At 47.3% G+C, this 13,533-nt stretch overlaps 5 protein-coding genes across 5 annotated transcripts; 1 reads left to right on the top strand and 4 right to left on the bottom strand.

The window, feature by feature from the left end:
- Positions 1 to 1,043: 1,043 nt before the first annotated feature.
- N7484_001435 (uncharacterized protein) lies at positions 1,044 to 1,331 on the bottom strand (the record flags this gene model as incomplete). The annotated part of the gene is made up of 1 exon (XM_057111855.1): positions 1,044 to 1,331. One exon carries the CDS (start codon positions 1,329 to 1,331, stop codon positions 1,044 to 1,046), a length of 288 nt encoding a protein of 95 aa, XP_056976592.1.
- A 655-nt stretch (positions 1,332 to 1,986) lies between these two features.
- On the bottom strand, positions 1,987 to 6,467 carry N7484_001434 (uncharacterized protein; the record flags this gene model as incomplete). Its single annotated transcript, XM_057111854.1, has 2 exons — positions 1,987 to 5,865; positions 5,925 to 6,467. The coding sequence occupies 2 exons, from the start codon at positions 6,465 to 6,467 to the stop codon at positions 1,987 to 1,989; spliced, it is 4,422 nt and encodes a 1,473-aa protein (XP_056976591.1).
- Positions 6,468 to 9,004: 2,537 nt separating this feature from the next.
- Positions 9,005 to 9,668, bottom strand: N7484_001433 (uncharacterized protein; the record flags this gene model as incomplete). Its single annotated transcript, XM_057111853.1, has 2 exons — positions 9,005 to 9,138; positions 9,203 to 9,668. The coding sequence occupies 2 exons, from the start codon at positions 9,666 to 9,668 to the stop codon at positions 9,005 to 9,007; spliced, it is 600 nt and encodes a 199-aa protein (XP_056976590.1).
- A 98-nt stretch (positions 9,669 to 9,766) lies between these two features.
- Positions 9,767 to 10,195, bottom strand: N7484_001432 (uncharacterized protein; the record flags this gene model as incomplete). The annotated part of the gene is made up of 1 exon (XM_057111852.1): positions 9,767 to 10,195. One exon carries the CDS (start codon positions 10,193 to 10,195, stop codon positions 9,767 to 9,769), a length of 429 nt encoding a protein of 142 aa, XP_056976589.1.
- Positions 10,196 to 11,389: 1,194 nt separating this feature from the next.
- Positions 11,390 to 12,035, top strand: N7484_001431 (40S ribosomal protein eS30). The gene is made up of 3 exons (XM_057111851.1): positions 11,390 to 11,556; positions 11,659 to 11,763; positions 11,913 to 12,035. The coding sequence occupies exons 1-3, from the start codon at positions 11,497 to 11,499 to the stop codon at positions 11,937 to 11,939; spliced, it is 192 nt and encodes a 63-aa protein (XP_056976588.1). The 5' UTR covers positions 11,390 to 11,496; the 3' UTR covers positions 11,940 to 12,035.
- Positions 12,036 to 13,533: the final 1,498 nt, after the last annotated feature.

Here is a 13,533-nt window from a genome sequence, read left to right as displayed (position 1 = left end):
GAAGGTGTATAGCTATTTTAAGACTGTGTAGGCACTCGACGGCCCTCTAAGGGAGACGGTAGCGGAGATGACGATGGTAGTCTATAGGACGAACTAGACTCTAGACTTAGAAAATCGGGGTTTGTGCTATTAGAGTAAGGAGTCTACTATAATTCTTCTCTCGGGATTTACGAACGCGTATGATTAAAGCTTATCTTCTATTTATGAAGATCTAGGCTCACTCAATTTCTCTATTCTTGCCCATGGATGGGTGAACGAAATACTATTGAATAGAGGCATAATACCCTTGCGATAGAGGTCTTCTATAGTTAGGAAGTAATATCGCCTTCTGCGATCACTTTGTTATAAGGATCGTAGAAAAAGTAGTAGAGCGTAGAGGGGTCGTCTTATAGAACTCGAAGTAGAACACGGGTAAGGCTATTTATTAGATAGGAATATTTGAGTCCTTCTTAAATCATCACGTGCTATTCTTAGACGATAGCGGAGAAGATAAGTTGTTCTGTATTATATCTTAACTTCGCATCCTAGTTAGTAGGTATTTTGTTTGATCTAACTATCCTCTTCTATAGATCTATTAGTCGTAGGCCTATACGAAGAGTTACGACTAGTAGCTTATGAGGCGGTTTGTACTCGACACTGGTCACGGGGGTGTTCGTATTACCGTTGACACGATAAATGCAAAACTAGTCTAGTCGTGGGTAAGGTATGCTTGACGTCTGGCTTATATCCGCTTCGAAGGTTTCGTTCCTGCTTAAAGAATTTGAGTGATTGCTGAACTGGATTCTATTACCGAGACCGAACTTATCTTAAGCCACTGGTATTTTGCATAATTTAGCTATTATATCACGGACATGCTCTCCTACTCTAAAGCGCTTATAGGCCTCGAGATCTTGCTCACTACTAAGTGGCTTACGAGCAAACCGACGGCTAAGTCCTTCTAACTCCGGTGGAGACGAAAATAAGCGTGGCGCCCGCCCTGGTTCTAATTAGAAATATTGATAGACAGACCTATAGACCCTAAGCAGCTGCTCTAGGCAGTCGACCTAAAATTCCAATCGAGTTGGGCAGTATTTTCCAGTGGGAAGAGGAATCTTGCCAGTGGTTGAGCGAGACGGTGTCTCGACTCTTAACTGGCGGGAGAGAACCTCATGGCAGTACTTTAAGAGCTCGGTGAAAGAGGTCTGCTGGTTGCGCTCTTCTGCTTGCCGTCTCCCTTCTGCTTCCTGCCTCTCGCGTTCTTCTGCCTGCTTCCGTCTCTCCTCTTCCTGCTTCCGTCTCTCTTCTGCCTGCAGAAAGAGACCTTTGTAATCTGGGGAGCTGTTGTCAGCCATCGATCTCTAGGATGGGAGTAACATTTATCCCAAGGAGTGAATGCACGGGATATTGACAACGAGCGAGAAGCCAGCGGTACACGGCTTCGGCAGAATACTTTTCCATAAATCGACAACAGATTTTATTGCTCCTCAAGTCGACGTCGCGATTCGGCATTTAGATCATCCAATCCTTGCTTAAACGAGCATTCAGTCAATAATATAATGATAACAAATCGACTCAATAGAGTAGGGGTCCGCCGGCTGGCGAGGGGGATGAACAGCCGCGGAGGAACCAGCCTTACCAGTTTACTCAATTCTTGGCTCAGGCCTCAGGCATCAACACGATTTGGCCTACACTTCGATGCGATAGAACCTAAATGTGACTCAGTCAGTACATATACATTATGTGGCAGCCTTCAAAATCCTGAACACACAGCCACCATTCTGATATTTTTGTCTATCTGGATCTCTACCTTCCCCGTGGGTTGTGTTGATTCTGGATCTTCTTCACATTTCTAGCTACTTATATCTCTTGAGCTATCTGGCATAATATCTGGTGCTCGCCACACCCTGGATGACAACGCTGTGGTTATTGCTACTACCACAGCCACCGCCAGGAGCAACAGCGACAGCAATGAAACAGGCGAAAACAAAGGAAATTGGAGAGTCTGGATCAAGCCTCTGCTCCATGTTTTCGCAGTAACTGCGCCATCTCAACTCGAAACTTCAGGAACTCACTTTCGTCGACACCGAACATTCCCAGTAGCCATTTATCTGCCTCTGAGAGATGGTCTCCCGTGGCCTGCAAAGCGCTGCTAAAAGGTGCGTTCCCTTCGAACCTGAGATTCACTTCGGCTCCGGCTTGAATCAAATATTCAGCGCAATCATCGTCACAAAGGGCGGCGGCAACTCCCAGGGCACTTCCATAGCTGCCATACTGGAGGCGCTGATTGACATCGGCTTTGGCCTCGACAAGAATCTTCACGGAATCTAAGCCCCCTGCAGCCACCGCAGAGGCAAGACCACTGCCATAATAACCGTATTTCAGGGGCATATTGACATCTGCCCCCGCTTCTTGGACTAGGTATGAGGTCACATCAAGTGAATCTTCAAAGAAGGCGGCAGTAGCAAGGACACTGCCGTGAACACCGTGCTGAAGCTGCATGTTCACATCCACACCGACTTCTTCGATGAGGTACTTTGCAACATTAATCGCATTGCCACCCGCCGCCGCTGCGAGCGCGCTGCCAACAAGTCCATGAGCGAGTGGCATGTTTACATCTGCACCACATTCCTGGATCAGATATTTGACCGCATCAATCGAGTCTTCAGACGCGGCCGCTGCGAGGGCACTGCCACATTTTCCATGGACGAGTGGCATGTTCACATCCGCATTGCATTCGTGGATGAAATATTTTACAACATCAATCGAGTTTCCAGCCGCGGCCGCTGCGAGGGCACTGCCAAATTGACCATGATCAACTGGCATATTGACATCAACACCGACTTCTTCGGTGAGAAATTTGACACCTTCAATCGATTTGTTACTTGAAAAGTTAACCAGTGCATGTCCGAATGATTTAAGCGCCAATGGGTCATTTAGATCAATACCTGCGTCGCCAATAATATATTTGGCAATTTGCATGGCTCCATGCCTCTTTGATAAGGCCTTCAACCAAAGTGCGCTCCAGGCAGTACTGCCACGCCCATTGACCAGGGGAAGATTCATGTCAGCTCTGACCTCATGCAATAAGAATCTGATAATCTCCTCGTCGCCCTTGTCTATTGCAGCCACCAAGACACTACCATATCTCCCACGAGCAAATGGCACATTGACATCGGCGCCTGCTTCTTGGACAAGGTATTTGATAACATCAAAATTGAGTTTCGCATAGTGACTATTAGCAGTTGCTGAAAGGGCACTTCCGTACTTCCCATGTGAATACTGTAGGTTAACGTCAATAGCAGTCTGCTCAATCAAATATTTGACAATATCGAGACGCCCTTCGAATGCTGCCGCTTCCAGGGGAGTAGCAAACATTCCAGTGGTGACAATCTTGGTGACATCAGCTCCGGCCTTTTTGACCAAGTACTGAACTGTTTCCAAAGGTGCCCGAAATGCTGCTGATACCAAGGCAGTGCCAAATACTTTGTTTTTATACTCCCTATTGACATCAGCGCCTCCTTCCTGAACTAAGAGTTTGACAATCTCAGTTTTTCCCGCAGATGCTGCCGCCTCCAATGCGCTGGGGGATCCAGCGGATTCCGAAAGTGGCATGTTCACATCAGCATGTGCGTCAAACACTAGCAATTTGACGATTTCGTATTGACCCTGTCGCGCAGCCGCCGCTAGAGCACTGCGAGTGGTCTCTTTTGCAAGTCTTGCGTTGACATCTAGACCACGTTCCAACAGAAGCTTGCATATTGGCATTGAGCCTGCCCTCGCAGCAAGTGATAGGAGGTTATCGCCTGATGCTGCCTCAAGCGAAAGCTGGACATCTTTGTTCTGCCACCAGTCCCACAGAATATCGTCGAACGCAAAAGCACACATTACGAGTACAGCGAACTCAACTGGCTCAAGGTCAGAAGTGCCTTCACTTGAGTCCGATCTGAACATAGATGTTGATGGTTCTGAGCCGTCCTTCTGAATTTGACGGATCCACCTCCTATATCGTGGACTGCTCTCCATTGGAGACCCGAGAAGGGTCTTCAAAAGGGCCTTGAGCATGCCATTACTAGTATCCCTTACCGCTTTGACATGCAGAGCCCAATGATGTCTCGCGTAAAACTGGAAAGGGTTTGCAAGATCGAATAAGTCGGCAGATGCCTTCGATCCTTCTGGAGGGCTCGACACGGTGTCAGGATCAATCTTCTCATATGTGTCATTGAGAAGCAATAGACAAGCGCTAGCAAGTTCGTGATGAGTTTGTGGCAGGGTCCAATCTGGCTTTTTCTCAATATACTCCTGGACCGACAGGTGAGAGAATCGCCACACTTTCAACTTGGAATCAACGACGAGTAGGTTACCGCAAAGAGATAACAATCCATCTTCATCAATCTTGCCGTTCAATGAGAAAACATCCTTCGCTGTATCCACTCGGACAGCCCAAAGGAGCTCGTCGCTAGTCAGTGGCTTGGACGCAGACATTACCCAACGAAGGGCACGTATCGTGAGTGTTTGGTCGGATTTTCGCTGTTTCTCGATCCCACGCCAGACCTTGTTGTATGCTTCCTCCAGGCCCTCGGGGAGACTTTCAAGGCACTCGTATACAGCATCTTCCCTGGTCGACTGCCCGATCTCATGGACCTGTAGGTTTACCCACTGGAACATTCCCTGGCAGCGCTCAAGTAGCTTTGCGATAATCTGAGGCTTGAGGTCCTCCAGAAATGTTCTGGATTTGGCACGTTTGTCAAGTTCAACATCGATGAACTTTCTAATGTCTTCTAGATTGTCGCTTGCTTGAATATAGACATTTGGACTGCTGTCGAGCTGGTTTTTAAGGACTGGGTCAGGTCGACTGGATATGAAGATCTTCACAGGATTCTTGGACTTCTCAAGGAACATTTGCAAGGCCTGGACAAGGTCGTACCGCGATTCGGGATCACATTCATCCAGGGCATCGATTACAATTGTTGTCTTCTTATAAATGTTCAACGAACTGAGAATCTGTTCTTGGCATTGCTCAAAGCGGAAATTGGTGCCTTTCTCACGAGCCATTTTGCATGTTTCCTTGAGTTTAATTTGCATAGACTCAGGGTTTCTTGCTGTAGTAGAAAGTTGGCGAACAAGGCTTTGGAGAATGACCAGAGGCTGGTCACGAGGTTTATCACCACGATCACAGTAGAAAAATGCTAAGCCTTCGTTCTTGAGAGGATAATTGATTCGGTCTTTCACAGTATCAATGACCTTGGATGTGAGATATGTTTTCCCACTGCCTGGATCTCCCTGAAGCCAGAAGAGAACAGACGAGTCCTTTTCTCTCCATGTAGTGAAGTCATCATGCTCCACCAGCCACTCGCCAGTCTCAGGCGTTCTTTTCTCGTTAAACTCGTCGTGGTGTGCGCCGAATTGGATGGGTGAAATCCATTCTAGAAGTCTGATGCGCTCTTGTTGATCGACATGGCCGAGAAGTTGACTGACACCTGCATCTACACGGGCCATGGGGGCTTGGAGCTTTTCCAGCTTTTCGTTCGCCTTTGCGTCTGCTGTCGCACTGCGATTCACTTCACACGCATTCACATCCTTGAGAAGCTTGTCCTCTTGATCGCCAAGTCCGGCGAGACTATCAGTAGACTCGCCTGGGCTGATGATTGCTTTCAGGATTCGTTTAGGGGTGCCTGCGGAGAGAAGGCTCCCTGCTTGTGCTAAGAGATCCAGCGCTGCCTTATAAAGGGATATCAGCCTCTCCTCGAGCTGTCGCTGAATCGTACTCAGTGTATCTGCGTTATTGAGGTAGATATCTTCATAGACCTGGCAGCGACTGGTGATGCTCACAACTACCTGAGTGACAACAAGTAGCGCACCCATCTGGTCACTTTCGTTGACAGGAATCTGGGGACGTCAGTTTTCAACTCCAAGTTTTTGGGAGGATATGAATAGCAGCAACGTACCTTCATGAGATTCTTCACAAGATCCCATGGCAGACTTGCCTGAGGAGGAGCAAATTCGATGGCGATGTCGCCGGCCTTCTCCAACCATCCCACGATCTCCGTCGTATACTCTCGGAAAACAATCTCTTTGCCACCAAATTTCGTCTTCCAAAACTTTTTCTCACATTCCTGTTGTTTTGCTTCCACTGTATCGACCAAACCCAAGATACTAGGGCCCATGGGACCGGGCTTGGAGCCGCTGAACCCCAGCTTCTCCAGAGCTTTCTGGTTCTTCTCGGACAAGCCATTGAAAGCTTCCCTCCAGCGATCTTTCGGCGCGGGTGTTTGATCTTCGGCTGACTCTACTTCGGGGGTCTCTGAGTCGGGTGATGGCTCTTCGGCAGAAGAAATAGGCGGGTTTTCGCCGGGCTTGGACTCAGTCGCGGGATTACCTGAGGGTCCATTGCCAGCAGGGGTGACACCAGACCCATTATTGGTCGTAGATGTCTCCGGCTTGGGCTTTGGTTTAAATTTGCTCGTGAGTCGAGTGAAACAACCTGCCATTTGGGGCGATATTTCGACCGAAACCGTAGAGACGTGAATTTGTGAATAAAAACTAAAGGGCAGAGGTGGGCAGCTCTCCCCTGGGAGAATCGCCATGACAGTCGAACTCCACTCTTTCAGCTCCGTTCAGCTCATCGTGCATAAAAGCCACCCGATGAACGGGTAATTTTAGGAAATGATGCGCCTGTTGCTGGTCGAAGTGCCTAAATTGTAGATCCACTGGACCCGTTCTGTGAGGTATAATGGCCAATGATACTGCTATCCACTTGTCTGGAATTTAATTGTGGGAAATGAAATGTACCTCAATCTCGTCAATGAATATAGCGCCTTTTTTTCTGTCTGTTTTGATTGGTTTTTAGTACATCGATGCTCCGCAATCTGAAGATGCATTGTGCCAATAGTTCGTCGTTCTTTGGGTGCACGACCATCGACTCTAGTGTACTTTTGCTGCGACCGCGTTGAATTCTCTCAACACAAATGTGGATTGTCAGTTATTAGGCGCTAGACCCGATCCAAGCTGTCTCAGATCCTGGTGCACAATGGCCAATGCTCATTGCGATAGATGGATGTTGAATATTGGCCAGACATGCCGTTGTCTTCAATGAAAAGATACTGTCTCCATTATGGTGCTTGTTTGGCCGCATAAAAATAATGGAGCCGGGTATCACGGGCTGGTAGCTGCTGGATCCCAGGGGACCTACTAATGGTGGAGGGGTAGAAGCTCTTGGAGGAGATGATGATCGACGGTGATGGTGATGGGTAGAGAAGCTATCGAGCCGTAGCCGGCGACAGGCACTCCACAGCTGACTTGGGACCCCAGGCTGTTAGCCCATGAATTATACTATTCTCGTTTCGGAACATAATTTAATTCTCCCTCCAATGAAGTCACATCATCTTGAACGCCAATGTTAACCATTTTACGATCATATTTAACCGAGCTTGCCCATTCATTCAGCCAGGAATATCCATCTAGTCAAGATAATGGCGAGAATTTCAAAACAATCAAAGAACGCCAGCGTGGAGAAGAAATTACTGCAATAGAAGAGAGGCCAGCGCAAGTTATGCCTAGAGAAAAAGGCGCGGGAGTATAGCAGAATGTGCGGGGCGGATGTCTGCTTGGGCATACGCATTCGACAATCAGGGAAAGTTTTCTTATATTCCGCAGGCGCCTCCGGGTTCTGGTCGTTCCTAAGCTCTCAATTAGTAAATTCAGGTGAGAATGGGAGATCACAAGTTTTCTAACTCTTTCAGGGCTCTTACTATCCAAGGCCACTTGAGAGGCATGAAAAGTGCCTCTGAACGCAACTCTTTGATGGACTATTTTAAGCGGTTTTGGCGGTCGGGCTAGCAGCGCATATAGAGATCAGACCCCGAAGATCTAGCGAGGTCAGATCTCACGCCCTCAAGCATAAACAAGAGCATCAATCACAAGGACTATGGTTAAGGACTATGGTCAACTTTTCCTGTTTAAACGAGCATAGGGCAGAGAAACTCAAATCAATAAAAATTTGTTTGTTTTAAATTCACTTTTTGCGTTTCCACTTGTCGCTGGATCATATTCGTTCCCTAGATAGCAACCCAAAGGGTTCACGCACCTGTAGTTCCCTAGAGCCCAAAATGCAATTATGTACACATTTACAAGTTACCACAAACCAGTCTCTTTTCCCATAACATATAAATAAGAAAGCAGCCCATATTTACTACCTATTAATCAACAAACTTTTGATCATGCAAGTACACATGTGAGGACTTCCCACGTATGTAACTCAAGTTCATCCAATACATAGATCGGTCAACATAGTATATAAGACCTATGTGGAATTGCTACACATGTTCCGTCTACTTTACCTGGAAAAAATCAAGGCATTCCTCAGTCAACGTTAAACTTGTCTGGTGGTCTTCTGACCCTGTCGAAATTCGTGGTGCTCAAAAAAGCTTATAGTAGGACCTATCGATGGCACTCATGTAGTTAAATACAAGGTTCCTCTAATAACTCACATACTAGGAGCAAAGGCACTGACCAATCATTGGAGTTCTCTACGCGCGCGCGATTGACGATGATGCACGCACGCTGACTTCCAACTCAAGCAATGGCAGGACTCCCGATGGACGCGGCATAATTTTCTAAGTGCCCAACTAGCTAGGTGATCATGGGATGGCCCACGGTTTTCCAATCCTTTCAGTATCCCTGGAGAATTGCCCTCTCTGGATAAGTGGTTTCCTGCGACAGGCCACGGTTTTCCATATCCTGACAACTCGTTTCTCCAGACAGGCGATTTCCTGCGACAGGCCGCGGTTTTCCATATCCCAAGACAGCTCATTTCTCCAGACAGGCGATTTCCTGCGACAGGCCACGGTTTTTCCTATATGCGGAAACCCCGTGCCGATTGAGTCGCTTCTCCATATTCTATTGCCTGTTCGATCGTGACTGGGCGCAAGTACATGATGTGGCGTAACGCTCTACCAAGAAACACTGTAGGGTTCCTCGCAAATTTGTTTGCCCAAGCTGTTACTAGACCACAAAATCCGTCTAGTTATTACATTCTTTGGGTGACAGCCGCCACGTCCTTCGAAGCAGATAAATAAAGTGCGAAGGATTGTATCCCATGTACAGATAGCGCAATGCACACGGTAGTCTCGAAAACCATGACAATTCCGCAGGATAAAAGCGCTGGTAGAATAATAGCTTTCGTAATGTTAATAGCTTATCCAGAACTCGTGAGCTTCAGACATACCAAAAACTTCCGCTCTAGTGGCCTTAGGGTATTTTATTTGCTGTGTTGCTCGAAAATGACCCCAACTATGTCCGACAAAAGCCAAAGTTGACGCTTCAAGAGCCTGAACAGGGATCATAATGAGCCCCAAGCGGATTGTGGTGAAAATTCCCCAGGCCGTAGCATAGAGATCTCCAAGCTGAACTATTCTGTTGACTAGCCATAGATAGATGGAACTCCTGATCGCCGACTCGGCGAATGTGTATAAACTTGGCCGAACTAATGTTTTCAGTGCATCGATGCTTATTTTCAATTTTCCGTGGCCATCGGCTTCTCTTTTCTTGCGCTTCACAACCACACAAACAAAGTATAAAAGTCCGACCATCACCGATAATATGTCGCAAGTTAATCGAATAATAGCCTGGGTTACAATGGTTGGCGTAAATTTTCCAACACGGAACGTTGATATCAGTAGGAAGTCTAACATGATATTGATCAAAAACTTGCTCGCGCTGATTATCAAAGGGATGTCCGGTTTATCCAGGGCTCTTGTTGATGAAGAGATCGCCGCTTCGGTCGCAGATGTCAGGCCTTGATAGAGGACCAGCGTACGTAGGCAAGCGAGGCATGTCGCACTTCAGCCGGGACAAAGGCGGCTGCAAGCTTGGTCGACGTTGCAAGAAATATAACAGTCATCATAAGCCCTTGTGCTGCACAAACAATGATCATGGTCCAGGCAAGGTTCAGCCGTGAGTGCAGGCTTCGCGACGATTTGTCCCCAATAATCAGCCACGCAGAACGGGGAATGCCATCATTCATTACCTCAATAATAATGCCGATGTATGTGTATACATCAGTTGTGACTACCTCGCTGGAGCTCAACTTGGCGACCCATAGCTTGCTTAGGGTGCTGTAAACAGCGGGAGGGGCAAAGGCAAGTAGGTTGAAGATTGCGGATCCAGTAAAACTATGAAAACTGCAGTCAGCATCCATCCCCAACTTCAATACTGACATACTAACGTCTCTCGGCTCTAGAACGCACATGTCCTAGATGAATGCTCTTCCCCTCCGCTTCTCCCTTCGTAGGATTGATGAGCAGCTTCGTCTTGGACCGTTATAGATGCTGCATTAGCCCCCATGTTATTTTCTTCCCTTTTGGTGAGTTACACAGCGCGCAAAAATGAAAAGAGGATGGAGAGTTCCCAGGCGGTGCGTTCCGAAGTCTTTGCCGAGGCGCCAAAGTGAATGCGGGGTCCAAGAAGCGTGCATTGCTACTGCATGAGACTCCTACTGACCTAAATTTTATTGTAACTGTATCTCAGGGCATTACATGCCACGCAAACTAGAACTTGAAACACTGTCGTACTAGGAATCGTAAATGATATAAGTTGAGGGTCTGCTGGTCAGCCGGTCTCCGGACCCGGCCTGTCTTCAATACTGTACCCTGGAACTTCGGGCTAAAGTCGCTGTGCGTGGGCCCAGTGTCTTAGACTAGATGTCTTTAGTATGTATTCCAATGCTACCGACCCTTGGTCATTGTTCCAGTCACCTTTATCAACCAGAGACCATAGTTACATCACCCCAACAGCCATTTGACAACAAACACGTAGCCAATTGGGATTAGAATCCCCTATGGCCACGTAAGTGGGTATTAAAGACCATGGGCCTCCAGTTCTGTCATTCTATGAAATTGAATTACTCGCGTGAAGAAAGGCACGAAAAGTAATTAGGTTTATTGAGATGAGTAAAAGAGGAGTGCAGCCGATTTTATTATGACCCATCAATCAAAAGGTCGAAACAACTACGATGGTATTCTATTCCGGTAGCTGAAAATGATCGCGACAAATAAGGTACGTTTTAATAAAATAGTCACATGGTGCTGGACGGCGGGCGGTGAAGCGCTCGCTCGCCCTCCAAAGTTACGGGTGGAAAGGCAGCCGTTTCTGGCGTCAAACGCTGTCATGTTCAGCGTCCTTTTCACAGGTCCTCATATTCTAGATGTAATAAACGAGGACAGAGTATTGAATCAGCCAATCAACTTCACTGTAATGGGTGAACAGCGGAGACCCAAAAGAGTTAGTCCGGAAAGGCCCCTAACGCCGGCTGACATCAGCAATGAGTCAAAGGTCACATGATCTCACGTGCAAATCCGCGGAAGAACTCATTTATCCGGCCGTCCACACGCACACTCGCTAAGCCCGCCCCACACGGTCGCACTCCCAATTTTGCAACTCCATCGTCAAAGAGCGAATTGTCTCCATCCCCCTTCAACAAATCGTTCATCCCAGTCCGTTCATCGCCAAAAATCATCCAATATGGGTAAGGTTCACGGATCTCTCGCCCGTGCCGGTAAGGTCAAGGCTGCCACCCCCAAGGTCAGTTATCCATCGAAATCCCGAACTTCTGCGCCACCACGATCTTCATCGCCGCCAGGACGCCCGACAGAACCGCCATCCTAACGAATATTTTGAATCCAGGTTGAGCCCCAGGAGAAGAAGAAGCAGCCCAAGGGCCGCGCCTACAAGCGTGTTCTCTACACCCGCCGCTTCGTCAACGTTGTCATGACCGGTGGCAAGCGCAAGGTACATACCGATTGATCCTACCCACAACACACCCCCACGAAAAAAAAAACACTTTCGAGGACTCAAAGTCACATTCTTTCGCCAACATGCAAACGCACATACACACGAAACTTAGAAGCAGGAACAAAGGCTGACAAATCGCCCAATAGATGAACCCCAACCCCGGTGCTGCTTAAATCAACGCATCTTGATAAACAAAAACCCCGAGGCGTGGAGGAAGGTCGGATTCTACGATTTTGAAAGACATTCGCGATCGACACCGCTACGGCCCCGAAACGAAGGCTCACCAGATACGGCTGGCTACTTGTACGGATGATATCATGCTGCGTTTCATTTTGAATTTTCGGCAACGGATCGGTTTTTTGAGGGGTGGAACATGGGAAATGGATGAATACCACATGGTTGCCTGAGGATGAAAGGTTCTGGCTAGAAGCGAGCTGCTTATTGGTAGGCTGCGCTTGGGATGGTCGCTTTTGACTCGTACATAGGCTATTCCATGCATTGCATTTCCGATCCTTAAGTGGAATCTTGCTTTACAACTGTGTCTAGACCTGGAGACTTTGCTCTGAGGCACTGCATCTCGAACGGAATGGGGCTCGGGGTTTTTCTGGATTACAGTGCTCTGGCCCCCAGATGACCTCTGTAGTTTTGTATACCTATACCAGACCTCTGTTTAGAGGATCTTGTATCCTGTCATGGTTGGAGAGTCTTGTCTCGGGGCCCTTCACTTCAACCTTGCCAGGAATTCAATGTAGAGCGTACGAAACCAACATCCTTCGAGAGCATACCTGGTAGAACAGCCATTTTCCGAGGTTTACACCATTTCCAACGTTGCAGGATCCATACAAGCAACCTGGTTAAGGAAATGTCTAAGTATCCAGGGTATATATGGTATATATGCCCGGGAATATGCGTTCCGATAAACATTCAATCTCAGGTCCTCGTGATGCTTGCTCCCAAGGTTGCACAAATGAAATCCAAGCTTAGAAGTCGTCCATGACGACAGATGAACATTCCTTTTACAGTTTACGGGGTCGTGATGCATGTTTATTTGACAACATTGTAGCGATGGATTCGTACCTATCTGATTCCGAAATATATTACGCTGAGAAAGCATACGTAGCGAGATGCTCTCGACTTCCAAAATTAGTTCTTCTACTGATGCCAGCAGTATACTGTATTTACTCAACCCTTCAGACGCAGATATATGTATGTGTATGCTTCTATATTTCCATGTCCGGGTGATAGTCCCGATGTCGGGATGGCTTCCAGGTATCTCTCAGTCTGCGATAGGGATACATAGTATATAGCATCCAATACAAACAATATATAAAGGTCATCTGGGCAGCGGATATGCCTATAAGTCGGAAACAGCAATAGCCAATAGCAATGACTGCAGGCTGCATGATTCAAGTGACAGGTGATATTTGGTTAACTACTATTTGGGAAGCAGTTCTAAAGATCGATTCGATCGAGCAAGGCTGATCTCGATGGGGGTCAATATATGCATCATTCGACCAATTTTCTTGCTTTAGGAATAGATCTTCTTTCTTTCCCGTCAATGTCATGACATAAATGGCCCACAAAAATAATGGGCGACAACAAGGACTGATATTTTTCGTCGCACAAGAGAAAAATGCTGGCATCCAAATAGAGACATGATCTCATGAGTACCCGGGACCTTCGGGATTGACATCTGTCCAGAACTAATATGTTGGGGGTAATGATCTCACAGCAGCAGTATCCATGGATCGCGGGGTTGGGATAAGG

The sequence above is a fragment of the Penicillium longicatenatum genome (genome assembly GCF_028827895.1).
Source record: "Penicillium longicatenatum strain IBT 33135 chromosome Unknown contig_1_segment0_segment0, whole genome shotgun sequence".
In the NCBI taxonomy this organism is placed as follows: Eukaryota; Fungi; Ascomycota; class Eurotiomycetes; order Eurotiales; family Aspergillaceae; genus Penicillium; species Penicillium longicatenatum.
This window is presented reverse-complemented; position numbering and strand designations above follow the sequence as displayed.